At 47.7% G+C, this 23,525-nt stretch overlaps 4 protein-coding genes across 9 annotated transcripts; 3 read left to right on the top strand and 1 right to left on the bottom strand.

The window, feature by feature from the left end:
* Window positions 1–411: 411 nt before the first annotated feature.
* Window positions 412–1,310, bottom strand: LOC115390463 (histone H2B 1/2-like). The gene has a single exon (XM_030094346.1). It carries the CDS (start codon window positions 1,302–1,304, stop codon window positions 930–932), a length of 375 nt encoding a protein of 124 aa, XP_029950206.1. The 5' UTR covers window positions 1,305–1,310; the 3' UTR covers window positions 412–929.
* A 1,862-nt stretch (window positions 1,311–3,172) lies between these two features.
* Window positions 3,173–13,509, top strand: LOC115390465 (histone H4). Of its 2 annotated transcripts, none has more exons than XM_030094348.1 (2): window positions 3,173–4,100; window positions 13,403–13,509. In XM_030094348.1, exon 1 carries the CDS (start codon window positions 3,180–3,182, stop codon window positions 3,489–3,491), a length of 312 nt encoding a protein of 103 aa, XP_029950208.1. In that variant the 5' UTR covers window positions 3,173–3,179; the 3' UTR covers window positions 3,492–4,100; window positions 13,403–13,509. The 2 variants fall into 2 exon arrangements, with proteins under 2 accessions (XP_029950208.1, XP_029950209.1); XM_030094349.1 differs by lacking the exon at window positions 13,403–13,509 and having other exon boundaries at window positions 3,173–3,671; window positions 3,985–4,814.
* A 173-nt stretch (window positions 13,510–13,682) lies between these two features.
* Window positions 13,683–14,726, top strand: LOC115390462 (histone H2B 1/2-like). Its single transcript, XM_030094345.1, has 2 exons — window positions 13,683–14,156; window positions 14,217–14,726. The coding sequence occupies exon 1, from the start codon at window positions 13,709–13,711 to the stop codon at window positions 14,081–14,083; it is 375 nt and encodes a 124-aa protein (XP_029950205.1). The 5' UTR covers window positions 13,683–13,708; the 3' UTR covers window positions 14,084–14,156; window positions 14,217–14,726.
* A 2,945-nt stretch (window positions 14,727–17,671) lies between these two features.
* Window positions 17,672–22,301, top strand: LOC115390448 (transmembrane protein 187-like). Of its 5 annotated transcripts, none has more exons than XM_030094328.1 (4): window positions 17,674–17,717; window positions 18,025–18,101; window positions 18,171–18,241; window positions 21,059–22,301. In XM_030094328.1, exon 4 carries the CDS (start codon window positions 21,401–21,403, stop codon window positions 22,166–22,168), a length of 768 nt encoding a protein of 255 aa, XP_029950188.1. In that variant the 5' UTR covers window positions 17,674–17,717; window positions 18,025–18,101; window positions 18,171–18,241; window positions 21,059–21,400; the 3' UTR covers window positions 22,169–22,301. The 5 variants fall into 5 exon arrangements, with proteins under 5 accessions (XP_029950190.1, XP_029950188.1, XP_029950189.1 ...); XM_030094329.1 differs by having other exon boundaries at window positions 17,712–17,841; window positions 18,171–18,231; XM_030094327.1 differs by having other exon boundaries at window positions 17,712–17,841.
* The last annotated feature ends 1,224 nt before the right edge of the window (window positions 22,302–23,525 follow it).

The following is a 23,525-nucleotide window of genomic DNA, read 5'->3' as shown; positions in this document are numbered from 1 at the left end:
AACCTCAGGACCCCAGGACCCCAGGACCCCAGGACCCCAGAACCTCAGGACCTGCGGCGGAGAGAGGCCGGGGCAGCATGGCGTTCAGAGGAAAAACCAGAGAAGTGAAACCAGGTTTTTTCCTGGAGCGTTCAGAGAAACGGGTCGGACCGGGTTCTGGTCCAGGAGGAAGTCTGCTGGTCCAGACCGTCTCCAATCCTGATGAAGACCTGAACATCCGCACGGTTCTGCCGGGCTGCCTGGAAGCCGGCGGCGTATCCACGGCGTCCCATGATGCACTGCGGCACGTCAGACTCTGGCGGCCGTTCTGACAGCGCGGCGCATCACACACACACACACAGATAAAATGAGTGAACTCCACACAGAGAGGCAGGATCAATGTTTTTTATATATCAACAGTTTGACCTCTGACCCCTGACCTGCGAGGCCAGAGTCCTAAACCTGCTGTTTTTATTTTCCATCAAACGTGGTCAGAATGTGTGTGTGTGTGTGTGTGTGTGTGTGTGTTTTGTAACATCCAGGCTGATGAAAAGCGAGACAAAGACAGGAATGAGTGGTATTTCAGTTCAGGACCTCCCACAGGAGGTGGCAGGTCTCTTCAGGAGAGGGGCATTCTGGGAAATGCAGGCAATACTCTCTGTCCTCTGATCCCTCCTCCTCTGACGGATAAACAGGAAGCAGGACGAGTTCAGACAGACTTCAGCTCAGGCTCCTGATGAACCACCTGAGAGGCAGAACCCAGAGTCCAGAACAGAGGAGTCAAACCTGCAGCTGTTCAGGGTCTGGAGCAGAGAACCACAGGAGAACAGGGTCTGGAGCAGAGAACCACAGGAGAACAGGGTCTGGAGCAGAGAACCGGGGGAAGAACTGGTCTTCAGAGCAGTGGGCGGCTCTTAGAAGAGCCTTTGGGTCTTGGCGGCGGCAGCAGGTCACTTGGAGCTGGTGTACTTGGTGACGGCCTTGGTGCCCTCGGACACGGCGTGCTTGGCCAGCTCGCCGGGCAGCAGCAGACGCACGGCGGTCTGGATCTCCCTGGAGGAGATGGTGGAGCGCTTGTTGTAGTGAGCCAGGCGAGACGCCTCCGAGGCGATGCGCTCGAAGATGTCGTTGACGAAGGAGTTCATGATGCTCATGGCCTTGGACGAGATGCCGGTGTCGGGGTGGACCTGCTTCAGCACCTTGTACACGTAGATGGCGTAGCTCTCCTTCCTGGGCCTCCTCTTCTTCCTGCCCGGTTTGCCGGCGGTCTTGTTCACGGCTTTCTTGGAGCCCTTCTTGGGCGCGGGTTTGGCTGGTTCAGGCATTTTCACTTCCTGGTGTTGAGCCACAGCGGTGGGACTGTACTTATACAGGCTTCATGTAAATGAGGCTGTGCTATCGCTTGTCTGTGATTGGCCGGTCTGCCGCTGGGCCGTTGGGTTGTGCAATAGCACCACGTGACTCAGCTTCAAGGCAGGAAGAGCAGAAAGAGCAGAACTCACTGAAGCAGGTTCCACAAAACTCCTGCTGACGGGACGCTGTCCACGTGTCCGTCCACCAGGGACCTGGTGGGCCGTCCAGCCGGGGACGTGTCCTCTGACCCTGTCCTCTGACTGCAGCCCGGCTCCTGACTGAAACAAAGAAGCAGGATCACATCAGCCTGTGCTGAGCTCCTTCCATACCGGACTGACATGCTGCAGCCCGACACGCCCCCCAGAGGCCTGAGGTCAGCTGACCGCTCCGGTCGGTTGTCCCTAGAGCCAGGCTCAAAACCAGAGGTGACAGAGCCTTCTCTGTAGCTGCCCCCCCCTCTGGAACAGCCCCCCCTCTGGAACAGCCCTCCCTCTGGAACAGCCCCCCCTCTGGAACAGCCCCCCCTCTGGCACAGCCCCCCCTCTGGAACAGCCCTCCCTCTGGAACAGCCCCCCTGGATGTCAGGTCCTCCCAGACTGTGGGACAGTTTAAAGGGCAACTCCGGTTTTTTGACACCTGGACCTTATTTCTAGGTGTGTCATGCTCATATACTCACTCAAACATGGTGCAGCTCGGAGTCCTACAGAAGTTATTTAGATCCAAACGATGTAGCCGCACTAGCGGGGGAGCCACAGCAATGGAGCGTTAGCGCGGGACATAATCTCTGCAAAGTCGCTCATTTCGGCTGTATTTCTTCATTCATCGCCAGTGTTATCATAAAGTCAGCTCGTCTACCGTCTTCAGGTGGGTCAGCTGAAGAGCTGACAGTTTTCGCTAACTTAGCCACAATTAGCTCGGATGGGAACGTTGCGGAGCTCCTCTCCCCAGCAGAGAGGCACTTTGAGTCGGCCTCGGCTGTCACGGTGCCCCGGCGTCTGACTTCCAGGGGCCGAGTTGGAAAACGGCCCTCAGCTGCTCCACGGAGGCTCCGGACACCCGCGAAGACGCACGGCTCACGCGCGGCCGCTGGGCCGCTGGATGTCTCTCCTCGGAGCGCTCTCCTCGCCGGGAGAATCCAGATCTCCGCCGCCCGGCGGATGCGCGCTCCAAGCCGGGCCGCGGGACACCGCCGGAGGCCCCCCTTCTGACCGAAAGGCAACCCAGCGCCGATGGAGGAAAAATACAGCCGAAATGAACGACTGACCCACTGTCTATCTGTCTGTCTGTCTGTCTCTCTCTCCCTCTCTCTCTCCCCCCCTTTCTTTCTTTCTCTTGCTCTATTTCTCTCTCCCTCCCTCCCCCTCTCTCTCTGTCTGTCTGCCTGTCTGTCTCTCTTTCTCTCTCTCCCCCCCTCTGTCTGTCTGTCTCCCTCTCTCTTTCTCTTTCCCCTCCCTCTCTCTCTGCCTCTCTCTCCCTCTCCCTCTCTCTCTCTCTCATGACTGGATGACAGTGTTGTAATCGGCGCTTTATGAATAAAGTTGGGTTGAACTGAACCTCAGCAGGACTGGGATCTCCTGGTCCTGGTCCTGGTCCTGGACCAGCACCAGGCCTCTCCTGGGGGGCAGTACCGCCAGACGGCCAGCGGGGGGCGCTGTCATTTCTGCCGGTTTGTCTGAAGACCGGGTCCCTTGGTCTCTGTGGACCTCAGTGACGGAACACAGCGGCAGCCAATCAGAAGCGATGGCACCAGAGGCCCGCCCCCGTCTTCTCTTACGTCCTCAGACGTGTCTCATATCTCCGTCTCGCGCTCCGCGGCTCGGTCAGTGTTTCTACTCTGAGATCTGAAAATGAGCGGCAGAGGAAAAGGCGGGAAAGGTCTGGGCAAAGGAGGCGCCAAACGGCACCGGAAGGTCCTCCGGGACAACATCCAGGGCATCACCAAGCCCGCCATCCGCCGCCTGGCCCGCCGCGGCGGAGTCAAGCGCATCTCCGGCCTCATCTACGAGGAGACCCGCGGCGTGCTCAAGGTCTTCCTGGAGAACGTCATCCGGGACGCCGTCACCTACACCGAGCACGCCAAGAGGAAGACCGTCACCGCCATGGACGTGGTCTACGCTCTCAAGAGGCAGGGACGCACTCTGTACGGCTTCGGAGGCTGAAGCTCCGTCCAGCGACCGCACCAAACAAAACAAAGGCCCTTTTCAGGGCCGCCCACCACCTCTTGAGAGCCCGGTCCCAGAAAAACCAGGTGTTACTCGATGAACATCACGTGATCTGTGTGAGGACGGAGGACGCACCCCGCTCCTGGTGGTGGGAGCAGTTTGATCAGGATTCGACAGGTTATCTGACAAATACTGCATTGCCCCCCCAGTTCCCAGTGCAATTCAGTTTTTTCAAATAATATCTGAATGCATGATTAGAAGAAGTATTTGAATATTCGTTTGGCAGTAACTGTCAGGGATGCTGAACTACTTAAACACAAATCTTCACACTGGTTATGTGGCTCCCGCTTAATTTATTATGACATAATTTGATTTATTTTGTTACTGCTTATATTTTTAATAATAAATCACACAACATAAAACAACAGTTTAACTGGTACAAAGGCACAGATAATTATTTCCCTTATAAACATGTTATTTCTGGCTGCAGGGACATTTTATCAGTGATGCAGTCACTGGACACCATGACATCTGGGGAGCCACCCAGCAGGCTGCTGTCAGAGAGGAACACTGCTTTTCCTGGATCGTCACACCAGTGGGCTTCATGTAATCCTTTTCCGAAGTCACAAGCCTGGGGTCACAAAGATGATTTATTGCACAATGTGTATGTGTGATTACAATTTGTTATTACAGTTTTTCACAATTGCTAAAACACGTTTCTTGAAACCTCCATTTTCTCAAAACCTTAAACACAAATCCAAAAATCCACACTGCATTCACAAAAACCTCAGACATTTCTGTCAAAATCGAATTATCGCCTCAAAACCAGTTCTCTTGTGATCAAAACCACACTCTGCGTTCAGATCTCACACACAGCAGGTAAAACATGTTGACCTTGGATCGTTCATCAGACTCTACATGAAATCACTGAGGACACAGGAGCAGTCCTCACTCTGAAACCTGCTGGTTATTTCACCATTTTGAACATTCCTGCAGCTTCTTCTCCTTCTTGCATCTGGAGGCTTCTGGCAACAAACGCAGCAGAAAGCTGGAGTCCTGTGTTCTCACAGAAGATGATTGCAATGGCTAAGAAGGAAAAGACGTATGACATCCCTCTTCTTATACTTATGTGTGGCTGTGGCTCAGTTGGCAGAGTGGTTGTCTCACAGTTGTGAGGTTGCTAGTTCAAATCTTTTCCTCTCCCTGTCAGTGAACTGCCCTGAGCCCCAGCTGGCCTCCAGTGGAGGGTTTGACAGCCTGGCAGGGCAGAGGGCACGTGTTTCTGAATTCTGAGGGATTACATTTTTACTGTAAAGTAACCTTCCCAGACCGGCTGATCAATCCTGACCCAGCATCAGGGTCAACTCTTCAGCCCAAACAGCTGCTGGGTAGAAATAACCCAGCTTTGGCTCGGTCCCTTTTGGACCCAGCGCTGGGTTAACAATTCCACCCAATGTGGGTTATTTTTACAGTAACCAGCAGTTTTCAGAGTGTGTAGTTCACAGAAAATTTTTATTTTACGTATTTGAAATGCATTTAGAAAAAAAAACCCATCTAAGTCAAAGTGATATCTAAATTGACCGTCATAACAAAAAATAAATCCAAAACAAACAGAACCAAAGCAGACTCCTGCATGGTCACGGTCCTGGAGATTCAGTCTCCAGCATCTTGTCTTTGTGCGCACTTGGTCTGATCTCATCATTAGAAATATGTGTGTTCAGTTTGGAGCTGTTGTGTGTAACAGATGACAGTTGTGTTGGAGTTGTGTTCACATTTTGCTGCCAGTGATTACAATTTTGCAAAAATGTTGTGAAATGTGTTCAGTGACTGAGAATGTGTCTGAGGTTTTGCAAAAAAGAGCAGATCGTGTGTTTAAGTTAAGTGTTTAAGTTTTTGCCAAAAGAGTGTTTGATTCGAAAAATGAGTTTAGGCCCCTGAGAATTTGGTTCAGGCAGTGGGGTTTAGTGTTTTAGCAATTGTGAAAAACTGTAATAAATAGAGGGAGAGAAGGAAAGAAATATAGGCTCAACCCTTCAAGATTTCTTTGTTTACACAAGATCCCTTTGTGTTTTTTTTCTATCACAGTTAGATCACATTTTGAAAATGTGATCTAACTGTTTCAAAGGTAAAAAAAATTCCCTGTGGGAACATTTACAATCCTTTTGTCCTGTTCTGACTATTCGCAAACTTTAGCTGCTCTGAAAACATGTCCGATAAGTAATTTTTTGAACATTTTCCACCCCCTAAGTCTCCTCATTGAGCTCACCCCTGATCAAAAGTATTTATTTTTTTATTTTTAAACATTTCAGTTTTGAAAAATTGATTAGAAGGGAAAAAATATATTTTAATACATTTAATATATCAAACGTCATGTGGACAATAAAACATATATGGAAAAAAGTTCCTCACTCAGTTTAAAAGCGCCTGGCGGCGCTCGGCGTTTGAGACGCCGGAAGGCGTTTCAAAATAAAAGCGCCTGGCGGCGCTCGGCGTTAAAAGCGCCGTTAAAAGCGCAGGCGATGTATGGCACAAACGGCCACCCATACTTAATGGCGCGTGCGTTTGTCACACTGCTGGATTCTGTGATGAAGTGCCGTTCGAGGTGTTCCGCAGGAAGTGGTCTCCGTGTTAACTGGTGACCTGCTCAGGGTCCATGTTGACATTGGACCGCTTTTCGTCTGGTTTAACGTCTACCAGCAACAAGGGACGGATATGAAGACATGAATGCCAAGACAATAAAATAATGCGAATTACTACACCCTTGATTCAAACAATTTGATTCTAGTAATAATTATATTTTCACTTTATAATGCATTTTTCTCACGATACTCTACAATGTCTTCAACATCTTGTGTAAAAACATTCATTACATTTTAAGCTTGATGTAATTAATCTATAATTAGAGATTTAACTTCACAATCGTACAGATTAGACCGTTGTGAGACAGGCTGGTTTCACCCTGCTGATGATGTGTTGCTGCTCTGCCTGCTTTGAGTCGGCTGCTATCCTCTGAATAATGAAGAACACAGCTTCAGCCTCAGTTCAAAGAGTGGAATATATCATTTTATAGGTTTAACGCTATGATCCCATCCCTACTAAGAAATATATATATATATATATATATATATATATATATATATATATATATATATATATATATATAAAATAGACTAAGCCAAAGCAACGTAATTTCATTCCTCAGTGCACTATTGTGTATTGTGAAATGACAATAAAAGGAAGTCTCTCTCTCTCTCTCTCTCTCTCTCTCTCTCTCTCTCTCCACACACTGGGAAATGTGTTTACATTCAAAGCTTGATGTAATTAGTTTATAATTTGAGATTTAGCTTCAGAAAGGTACAGAGCATCGAGTGAGAGTGAACTTCACATGTTGCCTGGACAGTCCTGACCTCTGACCTCTCTCGGTGTGGTGTTTCCCATTATGCTCAGTGCTGTGCCATGTTCCCTACAGTAGTGAAGAAAGTGTGTGTGTGTGTGTGTGTGTGTGTGTGTGTGTGTGTGTGTGTTTATGGTGAAGGCGTTTTTATTCTCTATTATATACTGATTTTGTTTTTAATAATGTAAACTGTGTGGTTTTTCAAAATGAAACGTGCTTCAGGAATAAAGTTTGATTTGACTTTGACGTTTGGTTCACGGTTCCACTGATCAGCTGGAGAACGTTCTGCTGATGAGCTGAGTCACAGACGGTGGTTCAGTCAGAACGGCTTCACTGCTCAAAACCTTCAACTGCAGACATCAGTCTGAACCCAGGGGACAAAATCCAGTCCTGCAGGTCAGAGGACAGGGTCAGAGGACAGGGTCAGAGGACAGGGTCAGAGGATAGGGGTCAGAGGACAGGGTCAGAGGACAGGGTCAGAGGACAGGGTCAGAGGATAGGGGTCAGAGGACAGGGTCAGAGGATAGGGGTCAGAGGACAGGGTCAGAGGACAGGGTCAGAGGACACAGGTCAGAGGACAGGGGTCAGAGGACAGAGGACACAGGTCAGAGGACAGTCAATTCAATTCAATTCAATTCAATTTAATTTATAGAGCACATTTAAAAAACAACTTCTGTTGACCAAAGTGCTGCACAGAAAAAGAGAAGTAAAAAGAAAAAGACAGAATAAATAGATGAAAATAACAGGCTCAACTAAACATATAGTAAAACACAGAGAAGACAAATGAGACACCAAGAATATCCTCCAGTTTCACTAGTGTTTAGAAAACCTTCCAGAAGAGCTGTGCTTTCAGTCTGGACTTAAAGGGCAACTCCGGTTTTTTGACACCTGGACCTTATTTCTAGGTGTGTCATGCTCATATACTCACTCAGACAAACATCGTGCAGCTCGAAGTCCTACAGAAGTTATTTGGTGAGCGACGTCCCACTGGAAGCAGTGAAGACAGCGCCTCGTTGTCATATATGCAGATATATGTTCCGTTTGAATTTACTATTCGGCGCAGTTGAGAGGAGCGAGCGTCTAGATACACATACCTAGAGCTCTATATCTATAGGTCTATATCTACAGGTCTATATCTAGAGCTCTATATCTACAGGTCTATGCCGGAGCTACGGAAGCCGCATTGTGTTGTGTTTTTGGCTGCCGATGCTGATGCACGTTTCTGGATGCTGCTCTTGGGAATAAACATCCTTTTGCTCCCGAAACGCCTCTGGAGTTACTTCACACATGTCACACAGCTCTGAGTCAACTTGGAGGTCCTGCAGACCTGTTTAATGTGGGAGTTAAAGGTCAGAGGTCACTCCGGGTTCCTCTCAGAGTTACTGGAGGTTAAAGCTGGTGTCCGGAGTTTCCGTTCGTTTCCACCGTATGAATCATTTTTCAACAGAGCTTCAATGTGTCAGTCTGGTTCGATACTACAATATAATATTAGCATAAAGCAATATAAACATTTATTTATGAGCCCCGCCTTCGTCTCATAGACCCCCATGTTATCCGAAAAAGCGCCGGTCAGCTTCAGCCAATAGATTTCGAGCTTCCGCATTCTCGTGTTGTCAATCGAAGTGTCCAGAGGAGAGTTAGCTATCAGCAGATATATCCACTAGAGGTGTCCCCGACTAAGAATTTCCATAGTCGAATCTGATTCGTCCGATTCTGCCAATAGTCGACTGATAGTCGAATCTATCATCTTGTTTGGCGGAGCGGGGGGAGCGGGGGGGGAGCGGGGGGGGGGGGGGGGGAGCGGGGGGGCGCTGCAGAGCGTGCCTACACGGGGAGTCGGAGCAGCGCAGCACAATGCAGAGCGGTGCTCACACAGCACTCGGAGCGTCGGGGCGCCTATACCCACAGCCGGCCCTGATTGCACTAATTGTGTGAATGCTGAAGGCATTCACACGATTACATTCCTCTTCTGACTTCTTCTGCCGTTTTTTGGCACGCTTCTCCTCCTACAAATTTTGTCCGATTTGAACCATTCAGATATCAAAATGTGCAGCTTTTTAAGGACATTCCGGCTATGTTCTGGCTTTTTGATATCTTTTAAACTTTTTGAAATATTTCAACTTTTGTGCAACTTTTTTCCCCATGTTAACGGATGGAGCTTTTTTCAAACTTTGGAACCTTATAACTTCTTCAAATCTTAACCGATTTTCACCATTCAACTTTTAAAATATTCAACTTTTTAAACCCTTTCTTCAACCTTTTTAAACTTGTTCAACTTTGTTCAACTTTTTGAAATATTTCAACTTTTTAAAATTATTTTTAACATGGAAGTGGATGGGAAAACCCTTCAATTGACCTTTGAACTCCTTCAACTTTGACCCCTTACAACTTTGTCATACTTTGACGTAGACAAAACATTTTACTTGCAAAATGTAGGCATTTTTGTCCTCTATTTAGGTATGTTATATCATGTCCAGATCTTTTACCAAATTTAAACTGTGAGCTTTCAAGTACGGAGAGAATTTCAGCCATATTCGGAGTTTACAATGGGTGTGTATTGGAGAAGCTAGAGTGGGAGAGTGGCAGTTAGAGTGGGGGAAGCTCTCGATTTTGACCAAAAAAAAAATTCTTTTCTCGTCCGTACGGCCACATTTCTGTCTCAATCTGCACAATAACCCCTCAAAACGTAGGCAATTTTGTTATGACCCGTACAATTGAGTCACTTTGTCTCTATCTCAAATGGTTCTCTCTCCAGCTGCATTTGTTTGAGGAGAGTGCAGAATTTTCTCCCATCCGCTCCAATGCATTTTGGAGAGAGATTTTCTCGCTCAAATCCAAAACTTCACTCATGTTCGCACCATCGCCGTGGCTGAATGGATGATCCTACAGACATGATTCCTGCACCATTAAATTCATGAAAGACTTCTGAATCTGACTGTGTGAAAATCTTTTTCAATTTCACCTCTGGGTTCTCGAGGAATGACATTTTCTCAACCATGCGCACTCCATAAGAACTGCTGATTCACTGTCATGGCTGCTGTGCGGCTGGTCTCCATAGCAACAGACACACCTGTTGTGCTTCCTGCTGCTTGATTAGTCTGGATTTTTCCATTAAGACTGGAGCTCTATTGATCCTCTGTTACTCTGACACTGACTCCACTGCTGTTTACTGCTCTGTTCCACTTTTTCAACTTTAAAGGTATTTTAAAAATTTTCAGCTTTTGACTTTTTTTTAAGTTTTTCAAACTTTTTCAAGTTTTTTCACCTTTTTTCAACTTTTTCAAACCTTTTCGACTTTTTTCCGCTTTTTTAACCTTTTTCAAGTTTTTTCACCTTTTTTCAACTTTTTCAAACTTTTTCAACTTTTTTCCGCTTTTTTAACCTTTTTCAACTTTTTTCAACTTTTCCAACTTTTTTACACTTTTTGAACCTTTTCAACCTTGTTCAACTTCTTTCAACTTTTTGCAGTGTTTTCAAACTTTGTCAACCTTTTTCAACTTTTTTCTGCTTTTTGCAGCGTTTTGAAACTTTTTCGAAATATTCCAACTTTTTGCAGCGTTTTCAACCTTTTTCAACATGTTTCAACTTTTTGCAGTGTTTTTAACATTATTCAACCTTATTCAAGTGTTCTCAACTTTTTGCAGCGTTTTCAACTTTTTTCAACTTTTTGCAGTGTTTTCAACATTTTTCAACCTTATTCAAGTGTTTTCAACTTTTTGCAGCGTTTTCAACCTTTCTCAACATTTTTCAACTTTTTGCAGCGTTTTCAACATTTTTCAACCTTATTCAAGTGTTTTCAACTTTTTGCAGCGTTTTCAACATTTTTCAACCTTATTCAAGTGTTTTCAACTTTTTGCAGCGTTTTCAACCTTTCTCAACATTTTTCAACTTTTTGCAGTGTTTTCAACATTTTTCAACCTTATTCAAGTGTTTTCAACTTTTTGCAGCGTTTTCAACCTTTCTCAACATTTTTCAACTTTTTGCAGCGTTTTCAACATTTTTCAACCTTATTCAACTGTTTTCAACTTTTTGCAGTGTTGTCAAACTTTTTCAAGTTTTTTCAACTTTTTGCAGCGTTTTCAACCTTTTTCAACATTTTTGCAGTGTTTTCAAACTTTTGAACCTTTTTCAACGTTTTTCAAGTTTTTGCAGCGTTTTCAAACTTTTTCAGGTTTTTTTTCAACTTTTTGCAGTGTTTTCAACCTTTTTCAATGTTTTTCAACTTTTTGTAGCGTTTTCCAACTCTTTCAATTATTTTCAAATCTTTGCAGTGTTTTCAAACTTTGTCAAACTTTTTCAACCTTTTTCAATTATTTTCAAAACTTTTTCAACTTCCTTTTCAACCTTTCTTCTTGAACTTCTTCAGCATTACAGTTTAGCATTTTCAGCTCAGCATTCACACTTGCAGTTTCTTCAGGAACTGCAAATTTTTTCTAGTAATAATAAAAAATACAAATAATAATAAAAAAAAAAAAAAAAAAAAAAAAAAAAACAGCGCAGGCAGGTAAAACAACACTTATTTTTTTCCTACACACTGAGACACAGACTGGAACAAAGTGTCGGTAACTCTAAACATCAGACAAATGAAGTATAGTTCAAGTGAGCAGAACCAAACCCTCTTCTAACAAACGGGCTAAAGCATGTCATTTATTTGTATCTATAATCTCTGCAGATAAGCTCACATTTTTTGGCTAAACAGTTTCTCACATTATCTGCTCAAATTAAATGAAAGGCTTAATTGCACTGTGTCGGTCCGTTTCGCAGCGCAACATCCATGCAAAAACAAACACTAAATTAAATAGAATTAGCCTTTTAGATAAATAAAAATAATAATATAATAATAACCTAAAATATTACAATCAAACGAAATAAAAGTCAGCATTAAAAATGAGAATTGAGTAACAGAACCGTCTTTTATTAGCCCAATTATCTGGATACTGACCCGTTTAATGTGGAAAGCCATGTTGTTGTGGAGTGATATGAAAGGACACAACTTGCATTTGACTTTTTTTGGATCATCTTTGACTTGGTCTGAAGTTCTGTTTTTTCCGACATTGTAAGACTTTTAAAGTTCAGCCAAATCACCACCGAGATGCTGCTCTGTGACGGAGCTCTGCGCAAAATGGGATTGTGCCACTCACCATGGTGGTTTATTCACAGACACTAAATAGATAGAATATTGAATAAAACTACAAGTTAAGTAAATTTTTCCACAGTGTATTTGATAGGCTAACATGTATATCAAATAGGCTTTATATCATGTTTATTTGGGGAAAAAAAACCAAGCAATTCTATGTAAAATCAGTCATTCAGCACCCCCATACAGCTGTAATGGAATGGTCCTCGTTTAATAATCACATTTTTTCGATGCTTCGACTGCGTGATTGGCAGTCGAATCAGGCCCCTTCGAACGAATCGTCGAATCGTCGACTATCTGAGGACACCCCTAATATCCACCGTCTGCTGAACATCCACCATAAACAGCTCAACATGGAGGATGCTGCAGGACTGGAGGCTCTCATTTTCACCCGACAGATAATGCGCGTGCACAATTGAAGGGGCGTGGCTTGGTCGCTCATGAAAGCAGAGGGAGGGCGGAGCCTCCAGACGTTGGATTAAAAAAACCTCTCTCTTTCAAAACTCCGGACACGAGCTTTAAAGCAGAACCGCCCAGGGTGTCTGTTAGTTCAGATCGTTAATCTAAAAACTTCTGCTTTGTCTGAATTCAGGAGAACATGATGTCTAATCCATGACAGGGGCAGGTCAGAGGACAGGGGTCAGAGGACAGGGGTCAGAGGACAGGGTCAGAGGACAGGGTCAGAGGAATGGGGTCAGAGGACAGGGTCAGAGGACAGGGTCAGAGGAATGGGGTCAGAGGACAGGGTCAGAGGACAGGGGTCAGAGGACAGGGGTCAGAGGACAGGGTCAGGGGACAGGGGTCAGAGGACAGGGTCAGAGGACAGAGGTCAGAGGACAGAGGTCAGAGGACAGTGGTCAGAGGACAGGGTCAGAGGACAGCCAATTCAATTCAATTCAATTCAATTCAATTTTATTTATAGAGCACATTTAAAAAAACAACTTCTGTTGACCAAAGTAAAAAGAAAAAGATAGAATAAATAAATGAAAATAACAGGCTCAACTAAACATATAATAAAACACAGAGAAGACAAATGAGACACCAAGAATATCCTCCAGTTTCACTAGTGTTTAGAAAACCTTCCAGAAGAGCTGTGCTTTCAGTCTGGACTTAAACTGTCCCACAGTCTGGGAGGACCTGACATCAGGGGGGGGCTGTTCCAGAGGGAGGGCTGTTCCAGAGGGGGGGCTGTTCCAGAGGGGGGGGCAGCTACAGAGAAGGCTCTGTCACCTCTGGTTTTGAGCCTGGCTTTAGGGACAACCGACCGGAGCGGTCAGCTGACCTCAGGCCTCTGGGGGGCGTGTCGGGCTGCAGCATGTCAGTCCGGTATGGAAGGAGCTCAGCACAGGCTGATGTGATCCTGCTTCTTTGTTTCAGTCAGGAGCCGGGCTGCAGTCAGAGGACAGGGTCAGAGGACACGTCCCCGGCTGGACGGCCCACCAGGTCCCTGGTGGACGGACACGTGGACAGCGTCCCGTCAGCAGGAGTTTTGTGGAACCTGCTTCAGTGAGTTCTGCTCTTTCTGCTCTTCCTGCCTTGAAGCTGAGTCACGTGGTGCTATTGCACAACCCAACGGCCCAGCGGCAGACCGGCCAATCACAGACAAGCGATAGCACAGCCTCATTTACATGAAGCCTGTATAAGTACAGTCCCACCGCCGCGGCTCAACACCAGGAAGTGAAAATGCCTGAACCAGCCAAACCCGCGCCCAAGAAGGGCTCCAAGAAAGCCGTGAACAAGACCGCCGGCAAACCGGGCAGGAAGAAGAGGAGGCCCAGGAAGGAGAGCTACGCCATCTACGTGTACAAGGTGCTGAAGCAGGTCCACCCCGACACCGGCATCTCGTCCAAGGCCATGAGCATCATGAACTCCTTCGTCAACGACATCTTCGAGCGCATCGCCTCGGAGGCGTCTCGCCTGGCTCACTACAACAAGCGCTCCACCATCTCCTCCAGGGAGATCCAGACCGCCGTGCGTCTGCTGCTGCCCGGCGAGCTGGCCAAGCACGCCGTGTCCGAGGGCACCAAGGCCGTCACCAAGTACACCAGCTCCAAGTGACCTGCTGCCGCCGCCAAGACCCAAAGGCTCTTCTAAGAGCCGCCCACTGCTCTGAAGACCAGTTCTTCCCCCGGTTCTCTGCTCCAGACCCTGTTCTCCTGTGGTTCTCTGCTCCAGACCCTGTTCTCCTGTGGTTCTCTGCTCCAGACCCTGTTCTCCTGTGGTTCTCTGCTCCAGACCCTGAACAGCTGCAGGTTTGACTCCTCTGTTCTGGTTCTGGTTCTCTGAACCAGAACCAGAGGGTTCTGGACTCTGGGTTCTGCCTCTCAGGTGGTTCATCAGGAGCCTGAGCTGAAGTCTGTCTGAACTCGTCCTGCTTCCTGTTTATCTGTCAGAGGAGGAGGGATCAGAGGACAGAGTATTGCCTGCATTTCCCAGAATGCCCCTCTCCTGAAGAGACCTGCCACCTCCTGTGGGAGGTCCTGAACTGAAATACCACTCATTCCTGTCTTTGTCTCGCTTTTCATCAGCCTGGATGTTACAAAACACACACACACACACACACACACACACACACACACACACACACACACATTCTGACCACGTTTGATGGAAAATAAAAAATAGAAACAGCAGGTTTAGGACTCTGGCCTCGCAGGTCAGGGGTCAGAGGTCAAACTGTTGATATATAAAAAACATTGATCCTGCCTCTCTGTGTGGAGTTCACTCATTTTATATCTGTGTGTGTGTGTGTGTGTGTGTGTGTGTGTGTGTGTGTGTGTGTGTGTGTGTGTGTGTGTGTGAATTGGTGTTTAGTGCTGCGTGTGTGTATCAATCGTTGTTTAGTGTGTGTGTGTGTTTGTGTGTCTTTCCTGTGAGCTATTTTATTTGTACCTGCCCCATGTGAGTAGTTGGGGGCGGAGCCAGAGTCGGACAGCCAATCAACAAAGCGGAAGCGGAAGTGGAGCCGCCGTCCTGCTCCAGATGTGACGCCCCTAAATCATCTCCCCAGAGACATTTTTAATAAAATAGGAGGTATTGATCTGTTATTCAAGGGCAACTCCGGTTTTTTGACACCTGGACCTTATTTCTAGGTGAGTCCTGCTCATATAGTCACTCAGACAGACCTGGTGCAGCTCGGAGTCCAGAAGTTATTTAGATCCAACCGATTTAGTCGCACTTAGCGGGGGCCACGGCAATGGAGCTTCAGCGCGGGACATCATCTCTGCAAAATCGCTCATTTCGGCTGTATTTCTTCATCCATCGCCAGTGTTATCATAAAGTCAGCTCGTCTACCGTCTTCAGGTGGGTCAGCTGACAGTTTTCACTAACTTAGCCACAATTAGCTCGGATGGGAACGTTGCAGCTCCTCTCCCCAGCAGAGAGGCACTCTGCTCTGCTCTGATGGGATCTGCTCTGATGGGATCTGCTCTGATGGGATCTGCTCTGCTCTGCTCTGCTCTGATGGGATCTGCTCTGATGGGATCTGCTCTGATGGGATCTGCTGCGCCTCGCTCTTCTCTGACACCGTGCTAACTTAGCCACAATTAGCTCGGATGCTGGAGCCTCTCCCGTCAGCCGCCCCGCGGCCCACGCACAGCGCTCCTCGCCCGGCTTGGAGACCTCCACAGACTCTCGGTGAGGAGAGACTTCCAGGAGCGCCCCGGGGTTGGATGCTCAAACCTCTGCTCTGCTGGGATCTGATGGGATCTGCTGCGCTTCGCTCTTCTCTGACGCCGTGCTAGCTTAGCCACAATTATCTCGGATGGGAACGTCGCGGAGCTCCTCTCCGCCTCCGTGGTTATGCGGCGGTCCCCGTGTGCTCCGCGGCCGGCACGGAGCGCGTCTCCACCCGGGAGCGGAGATCCGGAGCTCTCCCGTCGCCTCCGTGGAGCAGCTCCGGGCCGTTTACCCAATCGGCCCCAACTGGGCCCCTGGAAGTCAGACGCCCGGGCGCCGTCACAGCCAGGCCGACTCAAAGGGCCTCTCTGCTGGGGAGAGGAGCTGCAACGTTCCCATCCGAGATAATTGTGTAGTTAGTGAATAAGTTAATGAAAACTGTCAGATGACCCACCTGAAGACGGTAGACGAGCTGACTTTATGATAAGACTGGTGATGGATGAAGAAATACAGCCGAAATGAGCGATTTTGCAGAGATGATGTCCCGCGCTGAAGCTCCCCTGCTGTGGCCCCCGCTAAGTGCGACTAAATCGGTTGGATCTAAATAACTTCTGGACTCTGAGCTGCACCAGGTCTGTCTGAGTGACTGTATGAGCATGACACACCTAGAAATAAGGTCCAGGTGTCAAAAAACTGGAGTTGCCCTTGAAGATGCGACTTTGCCATTCAGAGATTACCGATCAAACTGTCCCTTTTTCACCAACAAGTTCTTTTATACTGGAAATTACTGTACAATCACAATTTCACTCCACACAATCCCCCGATCTGGAATACAGATATATAGTAACAAAAGGAAAATCACTGTACAATCAGGAATTAATGGATAAAAATGTCTGGTCAGTTGTTCAGTTTGTTGATCAAGAAGGAGGTATAATGTCATATGAGAATTTCTGTTTAAGATATAATGTAAAGATCAGCCAGAAAACTTTCACTTCTACAAGAAAAGCGATTTCTGAGGCTGTTTCAGGTTTAATCAGAGGTGGTCCTTCAAATTCTGCAGATGTCATCACAAATTTTCCACATCTTTTTGTGGAAGGCTGTGATTTCATGTCTCTTAACAACAAAAAAAATTAGAATAATATTTGAGCACATTTTTCATCCTATGTTATCATTTCAGAATTCTCTTGATCATTTTTTTTTCTAGGGACATTATACATTCTTTGCTTGTAAAATATCTAAAATATCCAATTACTCCAAAGGCAAAAGAATTACATTTTAGAATTTCAAATGATGTGTATCCTTCTGGTGTGTTTCTGCAGCAGCAATTTGGTTTTGATGCATCTGAGTGTGTATTTTGCGGGGGAGTGGAAACCACTCATTTATTTTTTTCAGTGCCGTCTTACTGATGCACTATGGACTGATATCCATGACTGGATTCAATCAACCATTGGCGTTGAACCTTTTCTTTTAAAAGATATTATTTATGGTTTTGTTGGTGAGAAAAAAGAGTTGGACTTTCTGGTGAACTGCATTCTCATCCTGGGGAAATTCTTTATTCACAAATGTAAATTTACAAGAATACAGCCCAGATTTTTTTATTTTTCATTCAGAGTTTATGTAATTTACTAATGCCCTTAAATTAGTGAGAAATAATTACGCATGCAAATTATTTAACTTAATCGAAACTTACGAATTACAAAAAAGCCCTAATTTTAATTTATTTTGTTTTGATTTTCAGCTGTTTGATGTATTTATGTTTTCTTCTTTCTTATCCTTCTTTATTTTCTTCAACTTTTACTGTGATTGTTGAAAATAGCTTGTTATGGTTTGTATATGCAGTAATGTTATTCTGTACCTTTCAATAAATAAAAATGTGACGCCCCTAAAATAGCGAAACCACATTTATTTGTTTATTTGTTCATGAAATTATTCGGTTATGATTTCAGTTCGAAACATTTGGGAAATTGAGGGGCGGAACTTTTGTTCCCTCTCGTTGCGCTGGGAGCGGTAAACGGACGGACGCTTCCGCCGCTCCTTCAGATGGTAACAGAAGCTACTTCCGGTCCTCTGTCAGGTCGGTAACCCGCTGATGAACCACAGACCGTCTGTCACATGGAGTCCGGCGCGGTCTCCGACAGTCTTTTGTATATCTGATGTAATTTCTGTCGGTTTTATTCCGCGAGAAGCAGCTTTCAGGAGTAAGTTTCCCCCGAGCGGCCGCCATTTTGGGTCAAACGAGAGACAGTTGCTGGGTTTTTTTAATGAACGCTTTTGTGTGCTTGCAGTGTTCAGAATATTCATGATTTAATGGGGAATAAGCACCTTATTTGTATTCTACACTGAAGTGACTTTTGTTTAATTTTGAATCTGTTACTTTGCAGAAAAATGTTTAATAGTTCCCACTTCCCACAAACACCTTCCGAACGGCTTCTGTCACCGACCTGTACAGTTTACCGAGGTCTGTCTTCTATTATTCTGAGTTAATAATAGATTTCTTGTGGATTACACGTTTTATTTCGTGTTTTAGGACCAGGAGTGAACTGTGAATGGAAACGGTGACTTTATGCCCGGGACAGTAATGTGATTAAGTAAGTAAAAGTAAGTAAAATTTATTTATATAACGCTTTTCAGAGACGTTGGTCACAGTGCTTCACAGAGTAAAAATCACAAAAAAAAAAAAAAAAAACATTCACAGTACATAAGAGCATAACATATAAACAGTACATGTTCCTGCCAAGACAACACTGACTGGCGGTCCAGAACGCCTTCTGGAACAAATATGTCTTCAAGAGTTTCTTGAAAGCCTCCACCGAGTCCAGGGAGCGCAGGTCCGGGCGCAGCTCATTCCAGAGGCGCGGGGCAGTGGATGCAAAGGAGCGCTCACCCCTGGTTTTGAAACGAGTCCGGGGGACTCTCAGAAGGTTCTGCTCAGAGGACCTCAGGCTCCGGGCTGAGCTGCAGGGTGTGATGAGGTTTCTGATATAGATGGGAGCCTGGCCATGTAGAGCTTGGAAGGTCAGCACCAAGATTTTAAACTGGATGCGGAATGTAACAGGGAGCCAGTGGAGGGATTTTAACACGGGTGTGATGTGGGACCTCCTGCAGGTGCTGGTCAGCAGCCTCGCAGCTGAGTTTTGAACATACTGGAGGCGGGCCAGCTCCTTCTTGTTAAGACAGGTGAACAGGCTGTTACAATAGTTGAGCCGCGAGGATATAAAGGCATGAATGATCATTTCAAGCTCATTCTTAGACACCATGGGTCTGAGCTGAGCGATGTTGCCCAGCTGGAAGAAACAGGTTCTTACCAGCTGCCTTGAGTGGTGGTCTAGAGACATGGCGCTGTCAAAGATCACCCCAAGGTTCCACAATTCGGTCTTGGTTGAGGGGCTCAGATCACCAAGGTGCTGCTTAATAGTGGGGATGGCTCTGTCCGGGGCGATGATGAGAGTCTTGGTTTTTTCTTAGTTTAGTTGGAGGCTGTTGTCTCTGAGCCGCTGCTTGATCAGTGATAAGCAGTTCATCAGGGAGCTCAGTCTGTGGGCTTCAGAGGGCCTGAAGGAGCAGTACAGCTGCAGGTCGTCTGCAAATAGGTGGTGGGAGACATCGCTGAACTGCTGGATTATCTGACCCAGGGGAAGCAAATACAGGAGGAACAGGAGGGGTCCCAGAACAGAGCCCTGAGGCACGCCATACTGCAGGCTGGCTGGCTCAGACATGATGTTGTTGGCTGACACACTGAAGCTCCTACCTGTCAGATATGAGGAGAATCATTTGAGTACTGGACCTGACAGACCATCAGGTCCTGCAGCCTGTTGATCAGGGTCTGATGGTCAACCGTGTCAAAGGCTGAGGACAGGTCCACCAGGACCAGCACTGTGCACCTCCCCGAGTCGGCAGACATCAGGATGTCACTGGACACTTTCAGCAGGGCGGTCTCTGTAGAGCGGTGTTTGCGAAAGCCTGACTGAAAAATGTCATAGATGTCATGCTCTTGTAGAAAAGCTGTGAGCTGTTTCGCCTCCACCTTTTCTAACGATTTGGACAAATAGGGGAGTTTAGATATCGGCCTGTAGTTTTTAAGTTCATGTTGGTCCAAGTTTGGTTTCTTAAGTTTTGGGTCTACGACCGCATGCTTGAAGATGGAAGGAAAGACACCAGAAGAGAGCGACAGGTTGAACCTTTTGGTTCCTCATGGTCCGACTGTGTCAAAAACACTCACAGTGAGCTTAGATTGAAACACGTCTACAGGACTGGAGGACGGTTTTGTTTTCCCCATCAGTGGCGACACGTCTTCAGGGCATACGGGAGTAAAAGAGGACCAGACATGTAGGGGCGGTTCGGCATGGCCTGGACTGCACAGGGAAGGTGCTGGAATCTTGTCTTTTATGGCTCTGATTTTATCGACAAAGAAGGCTGAAAAGTCATTTCTGTCAGCCCTACAGGACCAGGAGCAGCCAGCGAAGCAGGGGACACCATGGAGCTTATGGTATCAAGTAACACTTTTGGGATTTTTCTTATTTGATGTTATCAAGGCAGCGAAGTATGTGGATCTTGCCTCCTTAATGGTTTCATTTAAGGAGGACATTAAGTCCTGAGGTGCAGTCTGTGAACCTCAAGCTTCGTGGATTTCCAGAGGCGCTCAGTTTTCCGACACAGTCTCTTCAGGCTCAGGATGTTGTCCTTTAACCAGGGAGACGACTGCTTTCTGGAGACATTGCTAGATTTTAGTGGAGCCACTCGGTCTATAAAGCATCAGCATCAGAGCAGTGGGTCAGGTCCCGAGAGTCAAACAAGGCCCAGAATCTCTCAGCTGTGGTTCAGTGAGGATCCTCCTGACTCCCTCTGCAGAGGCAGGCTGAGGTTCAGGTGGAATAATCCGTTCAAAATACACAACTGTGGTCACTCAGATGGACATCTTCAACACACACACTTCCAATATGGAGGCCTAGAGAGAAGACCAGGTCTAGAGTGTGACGTTTGCTGTGGGCGGGGCCTGACCCCTGCTGCTGGAAATTGAAAGATTCAGTCAGAGATGGGAGCTCAGCTGCTGGGTTACATGAACCATCGTCAAATCTCCAAGGACCAAAACTTTATCCAGTTTTAAGATGGATGATTGGAAGTCATTGAAGTCGTTTCAGAAGACAGCAGCAGGGCCAGGGGGGCGGTAGACCAGGAAACAGTGGAATGTGTTAGAGGAGCCAACTTTGATCATTTGGGACTCGAAAGAGGTGTAGTGGTCAGTGTTCCTCGTTCTGCAGGTGGACCTGTCCCGGTGCACAGTGAATACGATCAGAAGACTCGTCGGGACGGAGTGAAGGATGCTGCCGAGCTGGACTGAGGAATGTTTCATCCAGTCAGCCGTTATTCAGAGTGAAACACCCTGCTTCTTGTCTTCTGTCCTCTCCCTTCAAACAGGGACATCAGCCCGAGACCCGGAACACAGACCCGTCCCAGACCCGACCCCGTCCCCTCCCGAGACCCGGAACACAGACCCGTCCCAGACCCGACCCCGTGCCCTCCCGAGACCCGAAACACAGACCAGACCCGACCCCGTCCCCTCCCGAGACCCGAAACACAGACCAGAGCCGACCCCGTCCCCTCCCAAAACCCGAAACACAGACCCGTCCCTGCTCCATTTCAGACTGTCCCAGCCCAATCCCAGACCCATTCCAGACTGTTCCAGACTGTTCCAGACCTGTTCCAGACCTGTTCCAGACGGTCCCAGACGGTCCCAGACGGTCCCTGCCCCCCGCCGCCATGAGGACGGCCCTGCTCCACGTGTCTCTGCCTCTGGCGCTCTGCGTCGCGCTGGCGAACACCAGCCTGTTCCAGGACGTGTCAGTGGACCTGACCTACTCGCACTACGCGGAGCCCCGGGTCGAGTCCCTGCCTGCCTTCCTGGCGCTGCCCTGCAACTGTCTGGTCAACCTGGCCTACGTCGTCCTGGGGCTGTACTGGCTGCGGCCGCCCGGCGGCGGCGGCGAGGCGCCGCGGAGCCGCTACATGCGCGAGGTCTTCTCCCTCATGGCGCTGCTGTACGCCCCGGTGCAGTGGACGCGCCTGGCGACCCTGCGGCGCGCCGCCGCCGTGCTGGACCAGTGGCTCACCCTGCCCATCTTCGCCTGGGTCCCGGCGTGGATCCACGTCATCGAGCGCGCGCCGGGCGAGTGGCGTCACGTGGTCGCGCTGGAGGCGGCGTCCGTGCTCAGCTACGGCCTGGCGCTCGTGCACGCGCGGGGCTTCGAGGCGGCGCTGGGCGTGCACGTGGCCCTGGCGGTGTACAGAGCGGTGCGCGTGCAGGCGGCGCGCGGCGGCCGGCGCTCGCGGCGGTACCTGCTGCTGGCGCTGGCGTCCTGCTGCGGCTTCGTGGTGCTGAAGCTGCTGGATCACCGGCTGGCCCGGTACCGGCTGTTCCGGCGCCTCACCGGACACTTCTGGTCCAAAGTCTGCGACGTGCTTCAGTTTCACTTCAGCTTCTGCTTCCTGACGGCGCTGCCCGAGAGAGCGGCGGGGAAACCGCGGTGAGGGGGAAGTCCAGCTTCAGCTTCACTACAGCTTCAGCTTCACTACAGCTTTACTACAGCTTCACCTCAGCTTCACTACAGCTTCAGCTTCACTACAGCTTCACTACAGCTTCACCTCAGCTTCACTACAGCTTCACTACAGCTTCAGCTTCACTGCAGCTTCACTGCAGCTTCACTACAGCTTCACTACAGCTTCATCACAGCTTCATGACAGCTTCAGCTTCACTACGGCTTCAGCTTCAGCTTCATTACAGCTTCACGACAGCTTCAGCTTCACTACAGCTACAGCTTCAGCTTCACGACAGCTTCAGCTTCACTACAGCTTCAGCTTCACTACAGCTTCACTACAGCTTCATTACAGCTTCACTACAGCTACAGCTTCAGCTTCACGACAGCTTCAGCTTCGCTACAGCTTCATCACAGCTTCATGACAGCTTCAGCTTCACTACGGCTTCAGCTTCAGCTTCACTACAGCTTCACTACAGCTTCATTACAGCTTCACTACAGCTTCAGCTTCAGCTTCATTACAGCTTCACGACAGCTTCAGCTTCACTACAGCTACAGCTTCAGCTTCACGACAGCTTCAGCTTCACGACAGCTTCAGCTTCACTACAGCTTCAGCTTCACTACAGCTTCAGCTTCACTACAGCTTCACTACAGCTTCATTACAGCTTCACTACAGCTACAGCTTCAGCTTCACGACAGCTTCAGCTTCACTACAGCTTCAGCTTCACTACAGCTTCATTACAGCTTCACGACAGCTTCAGCTTCACTACAGCTACAGCTTCAGCTTCACTACAGCTTCAGCTACAGCTTCACTACAGCTTCAGCTACAGCTTCACTACAGCTTCAGCTTCACTACAGCTTCATTACAGCTTCACGACAGCTTCAGCTTCACTACAGCTACAGCTTCACTACAGCTACAGCTTTAGCTTCACTACAGCTTCACTACAGCTCCAGATTCCCGGAACGCAGCGGTCAGGATTCAGACTCTGAAGCCCAGGACGGTTTCCGCCTGTTGCCTTTTATACGCTGCAGAACTTTAACCGAGTCATGAATAAACCAGTGTTCTTTCAGTCCGACTGACAGGTGTTGTTGTTGTGTTTGTTGTTGTTGTTGTTGTTGTTGTTGTTGTGCTTGTTGTGTTCCCTCATGTGAAACACAGCACAGTCCCAAACAGCAGTTTTCCTTCAGTCATTGATGACCCTGATCACCGTTTTCCTGCTGTGCTGCACTGTTGCGTTGTTGAACAGTGAAGTTGATTACAGATATTATTGTGATGATCAGGTGTTCTCTGTGCTTCAGTCAGACAGAACCGAACCTCTGCTGCTGGCGGAGCGATGAAGGAACGTCTGAGG

This window comes from Salarias fasciatus, chromosome 6 (genome assembly GCF_902148845.1).
Source record: "Salarias fasciatus chromosome 6, fSalaFa1.1, whole genome shotgun sequence".
Taxonomy (NCBI): domain Eukaryota; kingdom Metazoa; phylum Chordata; class Actinopteri; order Blenniiformes; family Blenniidae; genus Salarias; species Salarias fasciatus.
This window is presented reverse-complemented; position numbering and strand designations above follow the sequence as displayed.

What these genes read in the sequence shown, in the direction of transcription:
- LOC115390463 (XM_030094346.1), bottom strand. Translation starts at nt 1,304, where the DNA reads ATGCCTGAACCAGCCAAACCCGCGCCCAAGAAGGGCTCCAAGAAAGCC.
- LOC115390465 (XM_030094348.1), top strand. Translation starts at nt 3,180, where the DNA reads ATGAGCGGCAGAGGAAAAGGCGGGAAAGGTCTGGGCAAAGGAGGCGCC.
- LOC115390462 (XM_030094345.1), top strand. Translation starts at nt 13,709, where the DNA reads ATGCCTGAACCAGCCAAACCCGCGCCCAAGAAGGGCTCCAAGAAAGCC.
- LOC115390448 (XM_030094330.1), top strand. Translation starts at nt 21,401, where the DNA reads ATGAGGACGGCCCTGCTCCACGTGTCTCTGCCTCTGGCGCTCTGCGTC.